Source organism: Lepidochelys kempii, chromosome 18 (genome assembly GCF_965140285.1).
Source record: "Lepidochelys kempii isolate rLepKem1 chromosome 18, rLepKem1.hap1, whole genome shotgun sequence".
Taxonomy (NCBI): Eukaryota; Metazoa; Chordata; order Testudines; family Cheloniidae; genus Lepidochelys; species Lepidochelys kempii.
The window spans coordinates 7,979,298-8,002,236 of record NC_136397.1 but is presented as its reverse complement, the minus strand read 5'-3'; the positions used below and the strand labels follow the sequence as shown (position 1 = coordinate 8,002,236).

Below are 22,939 nucleotides of genomic sequence, written 5' to 3'. Positions count from 1 at the left end.
GGATCTGGCCCCTGACTTTAGACAGACACGCATCTGGAGCCCAGTAGAAAATACCACTTCCCTTAGCTGTTTAGTCATTCCCAGTCTGACATGTGGCTGCTGGCACCCAGGGTATAATTTTCAACATATTTCTAGCTGAGTTCATTCCAAGTTACTTTTACCAGCGCTACACCCCTTGCCTTCCCCAACCCAGGGAACAGTATCCATTTAAAGCTGACACCAGTAAAGAGCCAAATGATCAGAGAACCGCCAGCAATTAAAGCTCGCATTTCTTACCCCTGTATGTCAATGGAGATTTCTGTGCCCAGCACATAGACCATGCTAGTATGCTGCTGCAAGGATAGCCGTATGGTTCTTTGCTGGGACATGTTTGTACTCTTCTTTCAGCTGCAGTCTTTCTTGTGCTGCTCTGTTTACAGCAGATGAGCCAGCAAGATCAGATTAAAAGGCATGGGCCAAGTGTCCCACCCCTCCTCTCTCTCTCCGGTAGGCTGTGATTAGCTGGAGATAGATGTAATCCCACCTCCAGGATCTCTGCTTGGTGATTGGAGGGACAGGTTGTGAAGCAAGCAGAACTCTGCTTGCTGTGATCAGCTGTTTAGAGGTCAGCAGCATCAGCAGGGGGTGAAAGAATGGGAGGAAAGAGAGACAGGTTAACTTGGGGAAACACCAGTTGTTATCTAAGGTACTGCCGATTTCCAGGGCTGGGAGTAGATCAGCATCCTCTCTGGTGCCTGCCTGTCCATGTACTATAGGGTTCTTTTACATACCTGCACACCAAGGAAACAGAAACTGCGGATGTAAGAAGAGCCAGCATCTTAAAATATTTAGCATGTTCCTGGAACAAACTTGGTCACTCACTGCAATGGAGCTCATTCGGGGGGGCGTCTGTATATGTTTGCACATGTCTATAATTTTGCCTATAAAACTGTAACAACAATAACTCTCAGCAGTCATGTAGTGCTTTACATCTTCTACTAAGCCCCAACACTCCTGGGAAGTAATTGAGGCAGTGCTGTTATCCCTATTTTACAGATGGAGAAACTGAGGCACAGAGAGGATTAGGCCTACATTTTCACTAATTTTGGGTGCCCCGTCTGAGCCACTTCATTTCAAGAGTTCGTGGGCCCATGCTCAATGTGTGTGTGTGTGTGTGTGTGTGCAACAATTATGTCTTACCTATGGTGCACTGGTGTTTTGGGGAGCAAAGCATGGGACTGAATTTGTACCGAACTAAAAGCAAGCCTCAGATTCCGACTTCTTTGGTTTATACTTTTATTGTTGGGAAATGACCTTGTGCAACCTAATAGCCAATGACCTATTGCCTCACAATGGGGGTTGATCCCTGGCAAAATAACCCCAGCAGCAATTAATTATGGTTAGCTCACGTGCTGGACTTAATGATGCTTTCAAGTTGAAAGCAGTAACATCATGAGCGTTTAGCACACTGCCCAGAACAGAAGAGCCTGGCATGGAATTCTACAGCGACTGCATTTGGGATGCAGAGGCCTGAATGTGGGCTGGGGGGAGCGTAGGTATTTAGGATAAAGTTTTCAAAGGCACCAAAGTGTTTTAGGCTCCTAAGTGCCCAAGACAATTTTGAAAATAGGGCCTAAGTCTCCTTGTAGGTTGATGGGACTTGGACTAGTGCCTAAATATCTCTGAGGATCTGGGCCCACTTGCGTAAGTTACTTTTGAAAATATGACTTCGGTGCTTTGAAATGTGCCTATAGTGAGATCTCAGACTCAGCTCTGGTCCACCACGCTCAAGCTCAGCCAGTTTGTCAAGAGTCCTTCAGTCTTGGCTCAATTAGCTAAGCCCTCCTCACACTGCAACAAGGACCAGTGACATGGAATTGTGCCATGGGCAGTGGGTATCGCAGGCCAGGGGAAGCTGAGTCTCACCAAACAGCCAGGCATGGCCCTGCCCATGCTCCGCCCCGAGGACCCCTATTGCTTCTCGCTCTTCCCCCACAGCCCCAGCCCAGGCTGCTCCTCTTCCCCAAAGGGGGCTGGGGCTGGGGGTGGGTCTATGGCGGGCCAGCCTGCGGCCCGGGTCCTAGGGCAGCTAGGGCCGGTGCTGGGGCCACCTGGCGCTGGGGCCCACCCACCGTTCCGGGGCTGTGGGTGCCAGAGCCACCCACCCAGCGCTGGGAGTGCTGAGGCATCCCAGCAGGTGCTCCAGGGCTGGGGGCTCTGCGGCTGTGGTGCCCAGCACTCCAGGGGTGGGGGCATTGCTAATCTAAAGCAACTCCACTGGATAGCTAAAGTGGAAAGACTACTTAGGGTGTCACGCCCGAAAGAGCGTCCTGGAAATGGTAGGCATTTTTTCACTGGAAAACTGATGCCAAAATTCCAGGGGTTCTGAAAGGACCTGCACAAATTGTACTGAACAATTCCTTGTGAGGATTGCATCCAGGACAGTTAAAGCAGCAGCATCTCGTTCTCCTGGGGAAACGGCCTGAAAGCAATTGACTTGTACAACGGTCAGGGTTGCAATTCCGCCCCCTGCATGATGTTGCTAAGGGCGGACCAGTCTCTGTCGGGGAGCAAGAGTTCTGTCTTCTGAGGCTGCCTGGGAATGGAGATGATTTAATAAAGGCAGAGAAATGGCTTGAAGCACACGGTGCATCCAGTGATTTAGGGCCCGTTCAGTGAGAGGGAGGCTATAACACCCTGCAGGAGCTTGCTGTTAAATGAGTGTTGTCCCCAGCAGCCGGTCCTGGGAGGTCCCATTTTCAATTCCTCCCTTGAGCACCCGTCTGAACCGGAGTGCAGCTCTCCTGCAGAGAGACGTGTGTCACGCTGGCTAGGCGCGTCATGCCCCTCTCTAGTGGAGCAGCAACCTAGAGGATAACTGACCCAGAGAGTCCCAGTGTCAGAGGGCCCAGCACCCTATAACTCTCATCAGGCCTGGCACACTCATTGCCCAACTCGCTGTTGTCATCATCTGAATCGAAAAGGTATCGTATGATGTGTCGAAGGCCGACTGGTAACGCGCTGGCCATTCATACTATTGTGTGATGTGCGTCTGAGCGGCGCATAACGAATTAGAGAGAGGGGCTGGCAATCCTTCCTCAGATGTGTCTGGCAGACAGGGCTTAAGCCCAAGGAATGTGGTTTCACAGATTCTGTATCTCCAGTGTAAACTAAGCCGGGGGAACCTGAGACAATGAAAAGCACATTTGCATGCAAGGTAAACAAAGCCGTCAGGTGAGCAAGTTGGGGGGAAATGACCATGGAGCACCCGCAACAAGGGATGGAGGTGGCACCCCCCCCCCAGGAACAACTGGGGTTTGTGGTGGAGGAAAACTAGCAACTGTCCAATGTTCCCTCTAATTTTTCCATCCATGGGCGGAATGAGTTTTGTTATCTGCACCAAGATGGAGGTGATGTGTGGTGGGGGTGGGGCTGAGGGGTTCGGAGTGTGGGAGGGGGCTCAGGGCTGGGGCAGAGGGTTGAGGTGCAGGGGGTGAGGGCTCTGGCTGGGGGTTCAGGCTCTGGGGTGGGGCCGGGCATGGGGGGTTCAGGGTGCGGGAGGGGGCTCAGGCTGGGGCAGAGGGATTGGGTGTGTTGGGGGGGGTGAGGCCTCTGGCTGGGGGTGTGGGCTCTGAGGTGGAGCCAGGGATGAGGGGTATGGGGTGCAGGCTACCCTGGGGCTACAGCGGAGAGAGAGGACTCCCCCCAGCTCTCTCTCCTCACAGCAGCACCTGGGCTGGGGGAGAGCATCTCTCCCCGCCACGGCTTCTCCAGGGTTGGGGCCAGGGGAGAGCGCCTCTCCCCGCCGCAGCCCCAGAGCTGGGAGGAAGAGGCTTGGGGGAGTTAAATGCACGGCCCTTGGTGGCCTCCTGCACAGCCACGCACCTGAGAGGGAACTTAGGTGGTGACTAGTAAAAAGCAAAGCAACAATTGAACTTTGGGAAGATACAAGCAGAGGCAAAAGCCATTTTGTCATCCATGACTGAGGGGACATGATGGGTGCGGCACCCTTCGAGCCAGTCAGAATTGGGACCCCTAGTCTGGAGGACCAGGGATGCTGAGAACATGAGGTAGGTGAGGAAACTGGGGAGGCAAAGACTGTAACTTGCGAGGTTTTACTCGCCAGGAAGTGTGTTCTGTTTGTAACCTTCCCGGTCTCTTTCACTCGCGCTCGTCATCGCTTTCGCCTCCGTTCTTTGTTAATACACTTATTTTTGTTTTATGACAAAACCAGCTCAGTGCTGTATCTTAGTGTGAGTCCTCAGCCAAACTAACAGGCTGGGGTGGGCTCTGTCTCTTTGAAGACAGCGAACTCGAGAACTGTTGTGTGGGTCCAGGCAGAGGGACTCTGCAGGCGAGATGGTTTGGGGGCGACTCTGGACTGGAAGGTTTGTTGGGGTCACTTCTGGGAGAAGCCACGGTGAGGTTATAGTGCTGCTTAGGTCAGGGCTTTGACCCAAAGGAGCACAGCACAGAGGTACCCCGGCCTACAGGGAGGCTGGCAACACAACCCCTTACTGGTGTGGGTGAACCCCCAAAATGTCACAGTAATAGCTTACTACTGCTATCAGCTGATGGAGCTCATACTGTGGTTCAAGTGGCAGAGAATTGTGCTTTGCACTTGAAGGTCTTGAGTGAAATCCAGTTGATAATCCATGCTGTGCGTCGATAAGGTGCAAATACACTCGAGGCAAGTTAGTAATTAATAAATTAGCTCTTACCAACAATTTACAACATCCAAAATTCAACATGGAAGAATACATGGGAAACAGGAGACATTTGGAGAAAGCCCTGGATGCTTTCCAGTTGAAATGCCCACATTCTGACTGCACGGTCATGTACTGTGTTGCCCTAAGCAGCCTTTCTGCAACACCAAGCCAGAAACAGTGCAAACTCTTAATGAGATTTGATGACAGTTAAAAATCACTGCCCTGCCAGGGAAGTTAGGGGGAAAAACGTTTCCTCCTTGGCTATCCAGATATATAGTTTAAAAATAATACTTTGCATGACCATTGGGCTTTTCAGCCCTGGATCTCAAAGCCCCATATGAAGGAGGGGAAGTATTTTACAGATGGGCGCAGAGAGAGGAAGTGACTTGCCTATGATCAAACAGCAGGTCACTTGTAGAGCTGGGAATAAGAGACCTGGCTCCCTAGTTCGGCCTCCCTAATAGATGACTATAATACTGGAACATTAGTAGGTTTTGAAACTGATACAGGGTAGGGACTGTGGTGGGGGAGAGGAGACCAGGCTTATGGCTAAAACACCAAGCTCTGAAGCAGGATCCGCTGTAGGTGGTGAGTTTGTGGTGGATATTAAAATGCAGAAGAATAATGGAGCCGTGCAGCTGTGCATTATGTACCACTATGTATGTGTAGCTGTGATTAGCATGCACCTCTAAAGAGCACCTGAGCTCTAATTGCAGTGGCAGGACCGTGTGTTAGAGGAATGAAGGAATGGCATGCTAGATAGAGCTTCTAGCTTAGGGTTTAGGGCTTCCAACTTAGGGTCTAGGGCTTCCTTGGATGGTGTTCTCTTTATTTACAAAACTTCTTAGATTGCCAGATTCCAGGAGCCCTTATCCAGAGTTTGTTAGAATCAACTTGGTCCCATGTTCCCTCGTTAGTGCTGAGCAGTGGGTTGGGGCTTCACCTCCTCTGCTCAGGGGATCATGTTCCACCACTTGAAGGAGAAGGGTTTCCTGCGGACGTTGGTGCCGCAATGGATCTCCCCGAAGAGGGTGTGGTAGGAGAAAAAGTCATTGATGAAGGTGCAGGTCAGGCCCAGTGGCTCCAGCAGGGAGCGAACGTTCTCTTCCAGGCAGCACCGTCCATCGACGATTGGCCCAAACGGCTTCGGGATGCCCAGGTGTTTCCCCAAGACGATCATGTTCACCTGCAGCCAGGAGAAAAGGGACAGATGGACTGTGCAACATACAACAGCCAGACGTGGTCCCAAACAGGGCATCTCCTCAGTGGTCTACGTGTAACCCCGGCTTGTGTCCTATCCTCTTAGCTAGAGCTGGTGTCAATTATTCGACCAAAACTTCTTTTAAACTAAAAAATGTAGTTTCAGTGACACTGAAATGTTTTATGGATTTGTGTTGATTTCACAGAATTGTTCATTTTTTTAAAAAAAAATCTTAAATTCCCCCCCAAATCAAAACTTTTCATTTTGCCTTTTTCCCTATGGAAATTTTTCCATTTTTCATTGTGAAACAACCCTTTGCTTTGAAATTTCCTTTCCTTTTATTTTTAAGTTGTTTTTCAAAAATTAAAAAATGATCCAAATCAAAATGAAACGTTTCGAGTGGAACAAAATGTTTCCTTCAACCCCTCAACCATTGTTGTTTACTCTTTGCTGAAAACGTCAATAATTTTCTTTTTGGTCTGACCCAAAACGATTTTCCCCCTGACTTTTCTAAATCACCACAGAACTGAAAAATCTGTCATTTGCTCAGTTCTGCTTTCAACCTTCCTGCATTTAGCAGAGAGGTCTTGCTTCCTGTCTGAGACCCATTCTCTGACGGCATGGGAGTTGAATGAGTTCCAGGAGGTCACCAGGGGGAAGGAGAAAGGCAGGGAAGAGAGGGACATTATGGAAGATAAGGACTGAGTGCTTGGCAGGGGGAAGCAAAGTGGGGAATAGGAGCCTGTTGGGCAATGCAGAGGATGGGACAGAAATGAGAAGCAACTGCATGAGCAGGACGGTCCCCTCACCATGTCTGGGAAGAAAGCGTCCGCTCGAGAACTGTTCAACACGAACAACTGAGGGATGTCAATGATGTCTTGCTCAGTCAGTCCCAGCTCCTCCTTGAGGGCATGTCGATTCCAGTCAATGCAGCTCTGGGGGAAGAAAGGATTGGCGAGGAGGGAGGTGACTACGGGCCAGTTGGGACGAGTGGAGCGAAGGCGCTGTATTTCTGCTGCTAGTGATTTGCAGCGACAAACGCGCAGGTAATTCTGTATGAGGAGGAGTTTTATTGGGATAAGTTAATTTCCCAGGGCAAAGATTCTACCCCTTCTAGATGTTGTCAGGAATCACTGTACAGTCCATCCCTGTTCTCAGCTTGAAGCAACTGGACACAACATAGCAACGCCATGAGGAACCTGATTGAAAGCCCATTGTGTTCAATGGAAAGATTCCAGTTCAGATCAATGAGCTTTGGATCAGGACCCCTGGAGCCTCTCATTCTCCCCCGTCCGCACTGGGACCCCACCTGAATGTTGTCACGCATGGCCCCCTGACACCAGATACCATGTTCTCTGCTGCTTTCGTACCATTAGATGCTTTAAACCACTGCTCCATTGCAGCTGGTCTTCCCTGGACTTTTCTGCTCTCCTGTCTACACAGCACCTGTTCTAAAGCCACTGTTACAGCAATGAAGGTTGTAACTTGCTATCCACTAGAAATTTCCCCTCGCTTTGCTATAAAAGATTCTCTCCCTCAGACATGTCACATATATGGTCTTTAGGGAGAGGATGTGATGCTGTATGGCCATTTATAATATTATTGATACCAATATTACAAAATTGCTATGAATCTTACAAGATATGCCATGTACGGTATCAGTGGAGAAGTTATGCTTTGCTAAGTATGATCATCTTGTTTATAGGTATGTATCATCATTGTATCATAAGTTATAAATATGTGTGATATAGCTGTGTCTCAAACTTGTGTTTTGCAATCTGTCTGACGCCCCCAGACAGATTGGCATCAGCACTATCTAGCCTGTTTGTTGGCCCACCAAGGACAATCAGCTGTACAATGAGCCCATTGAGAAGCCAGGAGCTACCCCTATGAGTCAGCAGGACATGTAGGGACAAGGACATGCCTGCGGACAGGGACACCAAGAGCTTTTCCATGCCCGTGTGCTGTGAGTTTGTGTTTGGGACAAAGGATTTTCAAGCCACATGGCAAAGGATATAAAAAGGCAGCTGCCTCTTCTCCATTTTGTCTTCACTCCTGTGTCTCACCTCTGGAGTAACTTCTCTACAATCTGAAGCTTTGAACAAAGGACTGATAGACTCATCCAAGCTTTGGGTGTGTCCCAGAGGGACTTTACAAGCCAGCTAACTCACCAATGCTGCTATGAACCTGATATATGGACTCTGAAGTCATATTATGTATCTGATTGCTTTGACCATTTAACAATTCTCTTCTCTTTTCCTTTCTTTTATAATAAACATTTAGTTTTAGATACAAAAGGATTGGCTGGCAGCGTGGTATTTTGGGTAAGATCTAAACTAGTATTGATCTGGTAATACGGCTGGCCCTTTGGGGATCAGAAGAACATTTTGTATAGTGAGTAGAGTTTTAAATAACTTCTCACTTTACTGGACCTATTTGCTGATTGGGAGCCTGAGACCGGAATGCAAGAAAGGGGGCTGATTTCTTTTTGGTTGGCTTCTTGATAACCAGTGTGGGGGATCAGGAGCACAGTTTGTGACTGGTTGGTGAGTCCAACTACAGTGTTAACCACCAGTTCGGGGAGCAGCCTGCCCTGACTTTGGCATTTTCAGTGTGGGCTACCCTAGGCACCTTGAGTCACAGAGGAGATGGGGAATTTTGAGGTTAATTTGAGAAGATGGACATAATCTGACCATCCAACTAGACCATCTTAAGGACTTAGCTAGAGATCAACCGGGGTGGTCTTGATCTGCAAGGAGACGACCTCCTTTTGGGGTGTGCCGTGATGATGATGAAGAGCATTACTCAGTATGGGTGGCTGACCCTCTGCATGTGGTGGAATTCATGAACTTCATGCCCACAGTCACACCTCCGCCTCTGCATGGATCACATCCAAGGTGATTCTGGGACAAAGCCCATGAGCTGATCTGCTCAAGCTGCAGGAGGATGCATGCTCCTTCAGTAAGGGAGGAGCCATAGGACTTCTAGGGTGCTGCATTTCGTATTACTGGGGTCTTTTTCAGGCCTTCCCTCTTCCCCACTCCTACCTGCACGTATTCACTGTCACTCCTCAGGGTCTTATCAGCCAGCATCTCATCTATTGTTATGGTCTTCACATTATCCAGCCCTGGGAGGAAAGGAATACAGCAAGTGAGAACCACCCGACGGCCTCTGTGAGTGCCAAAGGCGTCCTGACTGAGCCACTCACCAGCAAACTGGACCGCGTTGCCGTTCCCCTCTCTTTGTTTCTCCTTGAACAGCTTGTAGCAGGCATCGGGGCTGGCCAAGAGCAGCCGGAAACCCTTAACGGAGAGAGTCAGTCAGTGTCTGGCCTTGTCTACATTAGACTTCTTCCTCCGAGATCTCTCATCTCACTGGTTCAGCCTCACTGGTGACACAATGGTGTGAGGGCTCCTGTAGCTGGGGAACTGGTGTTCACCGGCACTTGATGCGTTGCCTTACGCAGACCTGCTCTGAGCATGGTGAGAACACCAATGGCTGCCGGAATCCTGTCTACACTAGAGTGGCCACTGTTGCTATCTCTGGGGGAGCTGAACCAACAGAAGCAGCAGTGGGGAAATTGGGGCCAAAAAAGACCCCCACATGAGGCTGTGTGGTCTAGTACATCCAAGCAATCGACCAGGCAATAGACGTGGGTTCTAGCCCCAGCTCTCCTGCAGACTTGTCTATTCCACCCCACCTGCCTTATCTAGACTGTGTATGATTTGGGGCAGGACTATCTGTCACCTTGCACAGGTACAGCTGGCCCCCAACTATAGTTGGGGAGGTTTCAGCACTGCTGAAATATACATTAGAATTAAAACCATGTGCATCTAACCCAAACTTCCTAGAACATTCCTCTTCATTTCGTGTGATTTCTGCCTCTCCCCTCCCGCCCCATGAGAGACAGTGGAATATCAGGGAATTGGAAGCTTTTTTGCCCATGGAAGCATGAGAAAAATGAAAGGCAATTGGGCTGAAAATCTGCATTTGGAACCAGAAGCGTAACGAGCCTGGTTCTGCTGAAGTGATCGTAGAATCAGGATGCAGCCATGTGTCCCAAAGAGAATCAGGTAACAGAGGCAAAGAGACTTTCTTTTACAAATATATGTTGTTATTATTACATGATGCTGTCCCTTGAGGTAAGTCAGAGTGTCATCTCAGACAAGTCGCTTCCTCTGCCTCAGTTTTCCTAATCTGTAAAATGGCCATGCTATTTACCCATCCTAACAGAGGGATTGCGGGGCTTATTTGATGTATACAGAGAGCATCGAGAGTCTCAGGTGAAAGGCACTAGAGGAATTCAGAGTATGTGTGGAGAGGATTATGCAAGCCCAAAATAACAGGAACACAGCCAAAAGTACATCCATGTGGCTTACAGACTAAGTTACTGCAAGAGTGTAACTATTATAGACACATGTTCTGTGACTTCTCCCCCTCTAAAAGGAGACAGTACAGTCTAGTAGGTAGGGCACCAAACTGGGAGGTAGGAGATGCATTTTCTATTCCCAGCTCTGCCACAGACTCACCATTTCACCTCAGGCAAGTCACTTTCCCCTCCCCATGTGCCTCGATTTCCGCATCAATCAAATGGGAGGAATGCTTCCCAACCTCTGTAAATTGCTTCCAGAGGCGCAGATGAAGAATGCTCTCCAAGCACCATGCCTGACTGGAAGGGAGGGAAGGGCTGGTTAGAAACGTCACCTGGGGAGTGGTACCTTCCTATCGGGGGCCGGGACAAAGCTCAGGAATTCATCGACGTGACCCACACTCAGCCAGTCAGAGTAGAGCTCCACGGGGCGCTGCACCTTCTGGGCATAGAGAAAGTCCCTGACGGCCCTTGTCATCCTCCGGCCGCCCGACCTGAGAACTCAGACGGAGGGGAGAACACAGGAGTTCGTATCAGTCCCAGAAGTCCCAACTCCCAACCCTCCCTCGTAACTAGCTGTGTCTTGATAAAAATTGCCAATACGCTGCTATTCTGAGACAGTGCCTTTGCTTGACCTTTCCAAATGCCTGAGTTTGTGCTGGTAATGCTATTCCATTGAATGTCCCACGTAAACGCCAGGCCAGATTTGGGGGGAGGGGGCTGTTTGTCTCAGTGAACAGACTGCTTTGTAAAGCAGGGTTCTTTATTACACAAAGCACATCTCAGCCCTCTTGTTTTAGCTGAACTGCCTCGTACTGGCTGCCCGGAACAGCTGCTGAGTTCAAGTCACCAGTCTTTCGGAGCAGAGCAAACCAGCCTCCACTCACTCCAGGCCTTTAACCTTTTCTGAGCCGTCCCTCTTTTCCTGTTTAAGGCCTGCCTCTCCCTTGTCCGGCAATCTGTGGGGTCATTCCCACTAGAGCAAAACGGGTGTAGACATCAGAATGGTAGCAATTTGTACTCATGCACTGGGGAAATGATGCTGCATGGGTGCAAGCCAATGAGGAATCAAGCCCCTAAACTCTATATTTTAGCTTCAATCTCTAATAGGTTGACATGCACAGTGGAGCTCAAATGACTTTATTACATGGGGAATTTAGGTCCCACTCTCAATCCACTGAGTAGCATTTATCCATGCTAGCCGTCCCACTCGGATCAACAGCACTATCCAGATCGGTGCGACTCAGAGCAAGGAAGGGTCGCAGATCAATAATATTTCCATTGCTTAAACTGGGAAATGGGCCCAAGCTGCAGAACTCAGATCCAAATGTCTCCATCATTTGGTGGTGTCCTGATCAGGGGGGTTTGGTTCAAGCCATTCTAAAGTCACAGAGGCCAGCTCCAACTCTCAGTGTGGAGATATTAAAAACCAGACTTCCACTCTGGTCCTTCCTCTAGCCGAACATCATGGCTGGTGAATTCTTCCGCAGCAAGAAGCAGGATTGTTCTTCCAGACCCTGGTACTGACAATGTCACCAGGATCTGTTGATACTGCAGAGCTGCCAGCTTGCTGAGAGTTTCCCAGCAGCCCTTTCTGGGCTTGGCTCAGCTTCATTCAAAGGGCAGATTCAAAGCAGAATGCTTTCTTGGTGGGATAACAGGTGTCTCCTAGGTCAGCAGGCAGGGATCCCATTCTCTGTCCATATAACGAAAGTAAGTGGAATCACTTCTTCCTCCACTTATGCTTTACTATCCACCAGCCCTCACTGTAAGTATATTACCTTGTTACACAGGCTGATAAAGTGGAGGTGGTGAGATGAGCCTTGACCTGCTTCCTTGGACAGAACACCTGTAGGTGGTGCTTGGAAATACACGTCTCTGAGCAAACGTGACCTCAGAAGCTTGTTAAATAAGAGCACTCCAGGAGACTTCCTATTCCTGTAACTCAGGACGGTTGGATTAGATAAGGCTCTTCCCCTGCTGCTACCATGTTCTATCAACATGCACTCCAGGGTCTTCAAGTCTATTAGCTCTGGGGATGGCTGGTGCCTAAGGTTGTGTGTTCAAATATACATGGTTTGGCAAGCCTTGCAAACTGCAGGCCATGGAAGTGCGCTCCATTGAAACGAAGGGCAATACTGGCCAATGAGGAAGGATGGCCTGGTGGTCCAGATGCCAGCCTAGGCTGACCAGCCTTTAGCTTCCTGCTCTGCCACAATCATCCCCTGTGACCCTGGGCAAGTCACTTTGGCTCTCCCTGCCTCCGGTCTCCTTCTGTAAAATAGGGCCATAGCATTACCTCATCTCCCAGCAGCGTTGTAAGGATAAATAGAATCAATCATAGAATATCAGGGTTGGAAGGAACCTCAGGAGGTCATCTAGTCCCACCCCCTGCTCAAAGCAGGACCAATCCCCAATTTTTGCCCCAGATCCCTAAATGGCCCCCCTCAAGGATTGAACTCACAACCCTGGATTTAGCAGGCCAATGCTCAAACCACTGAGCTATCCCTCCCCCCTGTAAGATGCTCAGATACTGTGGTGACGGGAGCCATACAAGCATGGTCACTAGCTAGGAACAGCAGGGTATGATCTTGTTGCCCATCCCCTCCCATTGCATGATAGAGACGGTCGGAGGGGTGGGGGTATAAATTCCTCCGGCTTCATTAATGTCTCTGTGCAGAATGGGGCTCAGACATTGCATCTCCACGTGGTTAAAAACACCTCTTCCATGTTAAGGAGATGATAACAGACTTGAAGCAGCTACAGTGACAGGCAGCAGAGGGAATGTGAAAATTCTCACTGCTGTTTTCGAGGCTCAAGCAGCAATTCGGCAGCAAGCTGACCGTGTTGGTTGTAGGGGGAAGGTCACACCACTGCAGGCCTTAGTAGCGAGCTATTAAGCTACCTGCATCTGCAAATTTCCCCTCCAGTTCCCCCCTCGGGAGCTTTCCCCCCTGGCGTCTTTATTCTGTTAGCTGCACCTTTAATCCTCTTGCACACCAAGACCTCAGTGTAGGAGGCCTAAAAGTCCCAACTCATGCTCCTCCCTCACCTGGGCAAGCTGCTTCCAATGAGGATCCTTCCCAGCGGGTACGTCTTCCCTTGGACCGTCACCGGAGGGCTGACATCCAGATTTCCAAAGGAGTCGAGGCTGGAGACGTGTCCGTAAGGAGGTACTCGGGTCACGTAGCCAAAATCAGGGCCCTTTTGGGGATGAGAACAACACAACGCACCGTCCAGTTAGACGCGCTATTCATTGCGGTGATGAGTTGCAATCCTGCCTGCACCCATGCAGCTGCTGTCAGAACATGTGCTAAAGGCTTGACCTGCCCATCTAAAAGAATCCTTACCCAGGCCGGCCATGTGGAAGAGCTAAGGAGCCAGTCTTCCAGGCAAGGAAATCCGCTCCTCTCCTAACCCTGCCAGGAGGGGGCACTGTTCCTTTCAACCAATCGTGCCTCACCCCAATAAAACCTATCATTGGAGGGTAAGCATTCAACCTCCTTTGCGAAACCATATAATACTAGATCCAGAGCCACACTTTGGCACCTCCCTGAAGTGGTAGAACATGCCCCATCCATTCCCAGGAGTTCTTGACTTTTGTTCCCAGCTGGGGAGGGGTGTAAGTCAACAAGAAGCAACATAGAAAGAACTGGGCTGGGCTAGTTTAACCCACACTGGTCCCGCCTGGCTCTCTGACTCCCTCTCGTGACTAGCCCTAGCAGGGTTTATGAGTGCAGCTGGGCAGATGATGGATTTTTCAGTTCACTGGCAATTCCAAAGAAAATTGAAAAAAAGGCTGTTTCAGGTTGAATGGAAAATGAAGATTTTCCAGAATTTTTGGTGAATCGAAAAATCAAAACATTTTGTGTGGGGTGGAGCGACACATTTCCTTTGACCTATCTCCAATTTTCATTCAATTTTGGGGCATTTTAACAAGAAGCCAAGATTCACAAAACACATGGAGGAGGAGCTTGTCCTCACCCAAGATGTGAGAAACCTGGGTTTAGGGCTTTACATTGCCTGCTGTAGAGAAGGGGGTTGAACTCAGGTCTCTTACAGGGCTAGAGAGCAGCCCAGCCACTAAGCCACAGGCCGGGTTTTCTTCCTTACTCTTGCTCACTTCCCCCCTACTGCTGTTCCACTCTGTATGACAAATTAAATAAGTCATCAGAACAGAGATCTAAACTTGCATCTCCCTCATCCTCTGGACATGCCCCAAGCACCAGGCTGTAAAGTCGCTCTTGCGCTTTGATTGCCCCACTGACTCTTCATCATCTTCGTGACTGACAGCAAATAATTGATTCTCACACACACACACACACAAATTCATCACACAATTCCCCCCGCTCTAATCTGAACTAACACTTGCATTGGCTTGATGTACCTAGCTTGTTGGAGATCAGCTTTATAGTCCCTTGACTCCACCCCCTTTTTAGTTTCGTCCAATCATCCCTCTCCAGTGGAGCTTCCCCCCCCCCCATCCCCTTCCCCACCTTTTTTAAAAAAGTGCTTTTGTTTTAGCCATCAAAACAAGCAGCCCGCTTAGCATCCCCAGGCGAGGACAGAATATGGAGCCCCCAGCACCAACCGCCCATGAACACAAAAGCCAAGAATATGAGACCAAACCAAGCGAAGATCAGGCAGTTTCAATGGGCGGCTGTGGGGCTGTGTTCCTGGCACAGGTGGTACTGTGTGGGAGGGTATAAAGATCCGTATTCACAAGCCCCCTTCCTCCCATCCCAGGACGTAGAAAGTTAGTCTAGTCTCCTGGCGATGCACCTGGCGGCATCGCAGAACACGCCCACCAACTTCTCCCACAGGTCAGAGTGGCCAGGCCTCTGCTTTGTGTAACGTAACTGCGAAAGGAAAGAGCAAAGCAACTCTGCGGCCGGATTCTGCTTCTAACTTTGCCCAGGGCTTGGTCTTGTGTTCAGCGAAGTGCTGTTTGGATTAATCCTTGAACAGCCGGGCTTTCTAGCCCTTTCTGGAGGATGGCTCCGTTGCAGTAAGACGGAGATTTTTTTTCCAGCGAGAAGTCTATGCAGAAAGGCTGGGGCAGGGGACATAGTGGTTGATGGTTTGCGTTGTTTAGAACCAGCCATCCAGGGCAAACTCTCCTGCTGAGTCTTTAGGTTCAGGCCTTGCAGGGAGTGAAGCCAGATGTAAAGCACGAGTGATTCTGTCCTCTGGCATCAAACTGGGACATTAGAGGCTAAACTGGGAGTGATTCCACTGTAGTCAGTGCAGTTGTGGCCCTGTACAATAGAGGTAAGCAAAAGGAGACTGCTGTGCTGCATTTGATTGCCTGACTCATCTATTGCAAGTGGCAGGTTTTTCTGAGGTTTAGAGCAATGGTGCTTTAATGGATGCTAGTTGCTTATCAGCCATGTGCTGGAATTAATGTGTGCTGAATGGTGCTTCTGCATTTAGAGCTTTTAATCTGCACATGTTGGACACCTGACAAGTAAACTCACCAAAGTCAGAAGGAACCCTCCAAGCAGCCCCCGAATGAGCAACAGCCCCTCTCCAGGGCGGTGAGCTCCAAGAGACTGGATGAAGTGAGCTGTAGCTCACAAAAGCTTATGCTCAAATAAATTTGTTAGTCTCTAAGGTGCCACAAGTCCTTCTGTTCTGTTTAAGAGACTGGATGACACTGAGCGGCCAAACCTCGCCCAAGGATCAGGAACACTCTGGAAAGAGTCTGTTCTCGGCCGTTTAAAAAAATAGTTACTAACCAGAATCCTTTTAAAAGCAAAATCCTTCAGGCCTCTGTCCCGGGGGGAGTCGAAGACCACGGGGAACATCTTGTGGGGAGCCTCCACGTAGCCAAACTCCATCTCGTCCTGTTGTGGGGAGAAAGCGGGGAGGAGGTCTCTTACAGCAGCAGTGCTATCAGTCGCTGACTAGTGGGAACGGGTGGTGCGGGCTAAGCGTGCATGGGGGGTATTTGGGTGATGGTCCCCTCGTGGGGATTGAACTGCAGCTCTCCAGAGCTGCTACGACGTGAGCTTGCACATGTAGCTGGGGGCTGCAACAACTCCAGGGGGGCCTATAATAGATGCTCACCGGTGGCTTACGCTTGTATACGCCAAACCTTGCTCTCTCCTCCTTCAATCCCATCCTTAATCCATGCTGTTCCTGCAGGGCCTATGAACCCTCGTCCTTCCCCTTCAGGCTGCGTTAACTAAGCAGAGGATCACAAGTATGAAATAGGCCCCACATGACAAGGGGGCGTGGTTTTCCTTTCTCCCCCAGTGCCTGCAAAATGATGCCTTGGGTAATGTCAGCTGAGAGAGTCATTGCTGAGACAGCGAAGGGGCGGTTGGCAGGGTCTAGCTACCTATCTGGTGTCATTTGTACCGTCCTGATTGCCGTAGTAGCCAACCGCTAATCAAAACGCCACCTACTGATGAACGTCGCCAGTTTTATTTATTTGATTCTGGCCCCATATAAGGCTCCTAATCCCTGTTGGCTTGGTTTGGGTTTTGAGGAAGCAGTGGTGACACAGTGATGGGCTACACAGTGTGTTCTAGTGGCCTGAGCAGTGGCCTGGGACTTGAAAGACCTGGGCTCTGTTCCCAGCTCTATCCCTGGCCTGTTGGGTGAGCTTGGGCAAATCACTTTGCCTCCCCGTTCCTCAGTTTCCCCATCAGTAAAATGGAGATCATGATAAAGCGCTTTGGGATCTACTGATGAAAAGTGCTAGGTAAGAGTCATGTATTATTACCTGGATCCAGCGATCATGTCGGTTTTCGACCTCAGGGCAGACGGTCAGCTTGCAGTTGGCTTTCCTCACCAGGGCTCTCAGAGCCTCCAAAAAGTCCCCATTAGGGTTTGAGTCTCTTTCCATGCTGGAAGGAAAATGAGTAAACAGAGGGACCTAAATGGAGCAGAGGGGCCAATTCGTTATGGGGAATGGGTCACGGGGACCCAGCCAGAAACCAAACTGTGCCCTGCGCTCCCCATTCACAGGCTGCTCTGTTTGTTAAATGTTGTGAGTTTAGCTCCCGTGGAAGGAGGAGCTTTGCAAAACGGCAACATGACAAATGGGGCCTTGATGCTCAACCTATTTCAATGGATGCCAGTGGCAGCAGGTCCCGGTTCTTCAACATTTGGACCGGGGCACCTGGAGAACAGGAGAGCAAGCCTGCAACACGGCTTCCCCTGCAGTCTGGGCTAGATTGTCCTTGGGGAGGGGACGGGGGCAAGACTCAAGGAGAATCTTCCCCTGGGTGCCACGGACAATTGCAGTTTCTGCTGTCACGAAGCTCAGGGACTGTCCCTTCCATGCATCCCCAAGGACACAAATTGCCCCACAAACAGCAGATGGCCAGACGCAGGGAGGGGAGCCGACTGTGCCATCCTAGGGGCACCAGTATGGTTTGAATCTGCATCCAGGCTTGGGCGCCATTGCACACACACCTGTGCTGCTTGAACTAAAGGAGTAAGACTGTAGTTGGTAGCGGTAGAGGGTCATTGTACCGGGACGCTGTGTGAGCGTGATACACATGTACCCACCGTGCTCCTCTGAGCCACAGAATCAGCGTGACTCCACCCCACCCTACAACAGACTGGTGACTGAAATGATCCGTCGTATGACTTGTATCGCTCTCACCTGCAGACAAAAACCTCCAAAGGCTGCAGGGTGTTGGGCGTCATTATCCATGGGGCCACCCGGAAGACCACGGTGTCTGTGAAAACCGGGGTGTCTGGCGCGTTCTATAGGCAACAAGAGATGAAAATCACTGAGCGCCAAGCAAAAGCAAAACCCGGTCTTTGAAGGGGCAAAAGGACTCGCGTCCAAGATTGCTGAGCACCCAGACAGATGCCCCATTCACGGCTGCTGGCTAACAGGATGGCTCCCAAACGAAGGACTCAGAAGCCAACTGTGCGCCACTCTCCACTAGGCTCACCGCAGCAATGACAGGACTTCTGGGAACTGAACTGCAGAGCAAGCTGAGCAGAAGATGGAGAGCTCCTGGCAAGAAACGCCTTTAAATTGCAAGTGTGCAGCTAAGGAGGGCCACCCAATGGTTAGATCCATGGCTGCCACTTCGCTTATGACGCCATCTCCACACAGTGTGCAGGGGGCGCTGGCCACTTTCATGGCTTTTTCTTAACCCCTTCTGTTACCCACGGAAGGGAGCGGTCTTCTCCAGTGCCACTCAAAGCCCCTTCCCATGGGAAAAGAGGGTGAAACCCCAGTCTGAGTTTTGGAAGGTCTCAGCAGGGAGAGCTGAGTTGGTTTAACATGTGCTGAATGTGGTTCCTCTCTGTTGGGGGGCCTGGCTAGCCTAATTACATAGACGTGGTCAGGAGGTCCTGTCTACACTGCACAGTAACGCCACTTTGTCCTGGTGTAACTGAGCTCATCTCTAGCCCTGGCAATGTTGAAACACGAATGTGGTTAGGAGCCGGGCCTTAACTGCCGCGTGTATAGCCGGGACCCCTCCATCACATCTAAGGCTGCGATTTAATCCCAGGTGTTTTTAGCAAAAGTCATGGACAGGTCCCGGGCAAGAAACAAAAAAATTATGGCCCGTGACCTGTCCATGACATAAACCATACCCTTGATTGAATCTCGGGAAGGAATCCCAGGGGCCCGTGGCACCAGCTGCAGGGAGGGAGCCCTGGGGGGCCCATGGCACCAGCTGGGGGGCAGGGGCCCAACTGCCATTCCAGCCTCCGGGGGGGGGGAAAGCCCTGGGGGCCTCGCTGCCACTCCAGCCACCACCGGGCGGGGGAAGCCCCTGGGGGCCAGCCACTGCCCTGGCCGCCCCGAGATCGCTGCCGGGAGCCACAGAGCTGCAGTTGCTCCCGTGACAAACACAACCTCCGTGACTTCCTGCAACCTCTGTGACAAACACAGATCCCTAATCACATCACAAGCTGTCAACAAACGCAATAAAACATTGTAGTGTGTACGGCCCTTTAAAACGATGGTCATTCAGACGCAGGGTTCAGTCAGCAGCCCCATCCTTTCAGCCGGAAGAGGGCTCGACGGGAGAGCCATGGGTAGCACCAAACTGTCCAGGGGAAAGTTATTGATTGGGGGTACAGCAGGTTCTCTTCACGGAGACCCCGATGGATGCCAGATTTGGCTGCAGAGGGTAGATGAGTGTCACAGGCCAGCCCACCTCATGGGGCATCTGGGAGAGGCTGGTTTAATTGACTTTATTCTGTCTTATGCTTCCTGATGTGCTCAAAAAGTGCTCCCAAGGGAAGGTTCCTCTCTGAGCAACTGACCAGAAGCTCAGATTCTGGGAACCCTTGTTCAACGCAATGAAAGCCATAGCCAGAGTTGGAAGGCTGAAAATTCAAGGTTGTTTCTGATTTGTCTGAGCCTTTTGGTCTTTCCGAAAGCCTCCTCCAGGGCAAGGGGACTATGCTGGCCTGGGGAACCCCGTGAGGGCAGTGTCCTTGAGCCTTGCCTCCCTATGTGATCATCCTTCCACTGGCTGAAAGGCGCTGCAGTTAGAAGCATCTCTCTGTACTGCCCACAGTCCAAGAGTGTATTGTACCTTATCGGAGACCTCTAGCAGGGTAACGCTGAAGGAAACCAGCCCTGAGAAGTCAGCGTCCGGGAAGGCTAATCCCTCGACATAGAAGGTTTCCTCTTCTTGTCCACTGGGACGATCCACTACGTAGGAGAGTTTATCCGACCCCAGCACATGCTCGTACTGGGCGAGTGAGCCGCTGCCTAGGAACACAAAGGAATACACACCACAGTGTGACCGGGACATTTCACACACTGGAGTGGATGGGGCAGCCAGGAGAAGATGGTGTATACCAAAGAAGAGCATCTCCTGCATTATCCAGTGGATACAGTTAATATTCCTTTGTATACCCTGGAGCCAAAACTTTCAAGTGTGAGTTGTCTAAAGTTGGCTCCCTAAATCCATGGCCTCATTTTGGATGGGAGCTGCAAGGGCTCTGCACTCAGCCATGGATTTAGGTGTTGAAATAAGAATCTGTTTGCCCAGCGAGGTACCCAGCTTTGATCTAAGTGTTGTGCCCAAGTTCATGCAATAAGTTAGTGGCAGGATTAGAACTTGGGCAATCTTGGATACTAGCCTTGTATTTGTTCCCCTGGGTCACACTGCCCCCCTCTGAAGTTTGTCCTGCAAAAACTGACTTGCATCATGATTTGGTGTCGTGGGTGGGCTGGCAATCATATTACAGAGCAGTGCCCACCACTCATATGTATTTGGGCTCTCCAGGCAGTCAGGCCTGCCTCAGGCGCGCTTAGAAATGCCTAATGGAACGTCAAACGCAGTTCATCGTCGGAGATGAACTGGTGTGAGAAGCAGACCTTGCCCTCTGAAATTTCAAACAAAGCCTTCTTCTTCTTTTTAATAACCCTAACTGTCTTGTAACCTGATCTTCTAAAAGGGCTAATGCAAGGGAATGCAGAGATGCTCAGAGGACAGGAAATACCTTTGAAATCGGAGGACATCAAATTGTACAGGAAAAATGAGTCGAAGGAACAGGAAAGTAAAATGACACAGACGCCTAAATTATCAGGATGATTACAAAGCCAGAGAAAGCGGAAGTAGAACGATATTGACTGTTGAGAGCTGTAGAGTTATGCTCCAAGTGTGTTGTCAGATCACTGGACGTCAAGAGACTGCCATGGAGGAAGGATGGTCTTGTAGCTAAGGCTCCGGAGAGATGGATTCTGTTTCTGGCTCAGCCACAGGGTACGTCTAGACTATGTGCTAGGGGCGGGATTCCCAGTTCATGCAGAAATACTTGTGCTAGCTCTTGTCTGAGCTAGAAGACAGTAGTGTAGCCATGGCAGCTGGGGGGAGCTGCCTGGTGTATGTCCCTATGGGTTTGTACTCGGGTGGTGAGCCCATGCTTCTGCCCATGCTGCTGAAGCTACACTGCAATTTTTAGCATGCTAACCCAACGAGGGGTAGTGTGAGTCTGTCTGTGCGAGCTGGCAGTCACGCCCCTCGCTCCTAGTGTAGACATTCCCACAGACTCCTTGTCCCTGAGCGAGGTAGCGGGGTCAGCGTTAAACCCCTTGCTCACCCTGCTGATCAGTTATTCACACAAGGAGGGGGACTGTTGGCAGCGTAAAGCATTTCCCAGTCTGGTCCTTAATTTCTAAGCGCCTCCGTTAGGGTTGGTACTTTCCTGCTTCGTGCTGATATCGGAAACAGACAGTGGAACAAAGTCTTAGGAGTTGAACTGGGGGGACATTTTTGGGCAAAACTGTTTTCTAGCAAAAAATCCAGATTGGGTGACACTGAAGCGTGTTGCCAATTTGTGTCAATTTTCACTGAATTGTTTTCGGTCAAAAAACCCCCACAGTTCCGGATTTTGACCTTTTCAAAATGAAACTTTTCAGTTTTCTGATTTAAAATGACTTTTCTGGTTTGAAATGTCCTTTAATTTTATTTCAAAGTTTTTCCAAAAGTTAGAAAATGTTCAAAAATTAAATAAACATTTTATTTGGGGTTGAATTAAACATTTCATTTGACTCAAATCTATTTTTTTAAGTTTAGCAATTTTCAGCAAATCAAAACATCTGTTTTTTGTCTAGTTCTGCTTAGCCATCCTAGTTTATTTAGGCACTCAAGCAAATTCCACCTAAACTCATTAATGTATGTGAGTGGCTCGATTTTCTGGTGATGGGGCCACCCAAGCCCCTAGATAGACAGGAAGGCTAAATGCTCACCATTGGCATGGAAAACTCTCACTTTATCCACATCGGACACAGAAACATGAAGAACCAACTTGTAGTCAGCAAAGATGGCACTGGGTCCTTGGATCCTCAGGATCATAAGTGACATGTCTTGAAGATCTTGGAAAGAGAAGAGATCGGCATTAGCCGCTGTTATTATTTGTATTATCATAATGCCTAGATGCCCCAGTCATGGACCATGGTGCTAGGAGCTATACAAACACAGAACAAAGAGACGCTGCCTGCCCTGCAAAGAATTCATAGTCTAAGTATGAGACAAGCGACCACAGAGGGGTCAGATGGGCGGAATACAAGCAAACAATGAAACAACATTGGTCATCATGACAGGCAGTGATCTCAGAACACCAGCAGCCCACCCGTTGTCCAGTTTTCTGTAGGCTTTCTGCCAGAGGGGAGTTTTAAGGAGGGTTTGAAGCAGGAGAATGAGTTAGTTTTGAAGAAAGAAAAGGAGTACTTGTGGCACCTTAGAGACTCACTAATTTTTGAGGATGTCTATAAGGACCTTCTCTCAAGCGTGAGGGGGCTGCCTGGGAGAAAGCATGAAGGTGCTGGTTTGAAAATTTACCAAGTGGGTGAAGGAGGCTGGCATCATGGGCTGATCGGAGGTGGGAGTCGACCTTTTGCTGTTGGATGAGAGATGATGGGGGGGAGAGGGGGGATATGTTGTGAACGGCCTTGAAAGTGAAGACAAGTAGTTTCTTACAGTGACCTCTTGAGGTTTTCAAGCTCAAGCCTTGAAACTTTGACTTTCCCAGTGTGTGTCCAGATACAGAGTTTATACTGAGCTTATACCTGGCTGTCAGATTATATGGCACACCTGCTATGTTTTTATGTTCTTGCTACTAGGGCTGTCAAGCGATTAAAAAAATTAATCCCGATTAATCGTGCTGTTAAATAATAATAGAATACTCTTTATGTAAATATTTGGATGTTTTCCAAATTTTTGAATATATTGATTTCAATCA

General features: G+C 49.7%; 2 protein-coding genes across 2 annotated transcripts in view; both read right to left on the bottom strand.

The window, feature by feature from the left end:
- The window catches only part of LOC140900069 (protein-arginine deiminase type-3), a 42,543-nt gene extending 42,065 nt beyond the window's left edge, over positions 1–478 (bottom strand). Inside the window, exon 1 of the mRNA XM_073316642.2 lies at positions 277–478. Coding sequence (XP_073172743.1) covers positions 277–368 — 92 coding nt within the window. The 5' untranslated portion in view covers positions 369–478. The remainder of the gene's footprint in view (positions 1–276) is intronic.
- Positions 479–5,640: 5,162 nt separating this feature from the next.
- The window catches only part of LOC140900210 (protein-arginine deiminase type-1), a 39,029-nt gene continuing 21,730 nt past the window's right edge, over positions 5,641–22,939 (bottom strand). The window contains exons 6-16 of the mRNA XM_078849373.1: positions 21,948–22,103; positions 19,783–19,961; positions 17,877–17,980; positions 16,989–17,112; positions 15,997–16,104; positions 13,311–13,462; positions 10,608–10,752; positions 9,098–9,191; positions 8,937–9,016; positions 6,699–6,824; positions 5,641–5,874 (exon numbers count right to left, since the gene is read on the bottom strand). Of these exons, the coding sequence (XP_078705499.1) occupies positions 5,641–5,874; positions 6,699–6,824; positions 8,937–9,016; positions 9,098–9,191; positions 10,608–10,752; positions 13,311–13,462; positions 15,997–16,104; positions 16,989–17,112; positions 17,877–17,980; positions 19,783–19,961; positions 21,948–22,103 (1,502 nt within the window). The remainder of the gene's footprint in view (positions 5,875–6,698; positions 6,825–8,936; positions 9,017–9,097; positions 9,192–10,607; positions 10,753–13,310; positions 13,463–15,996; positions 16,105–16,988; positions 17,113–17,876; positions 17,981–19,782; positions 19,962–21,947; positions 22,104–22,939) is intronic.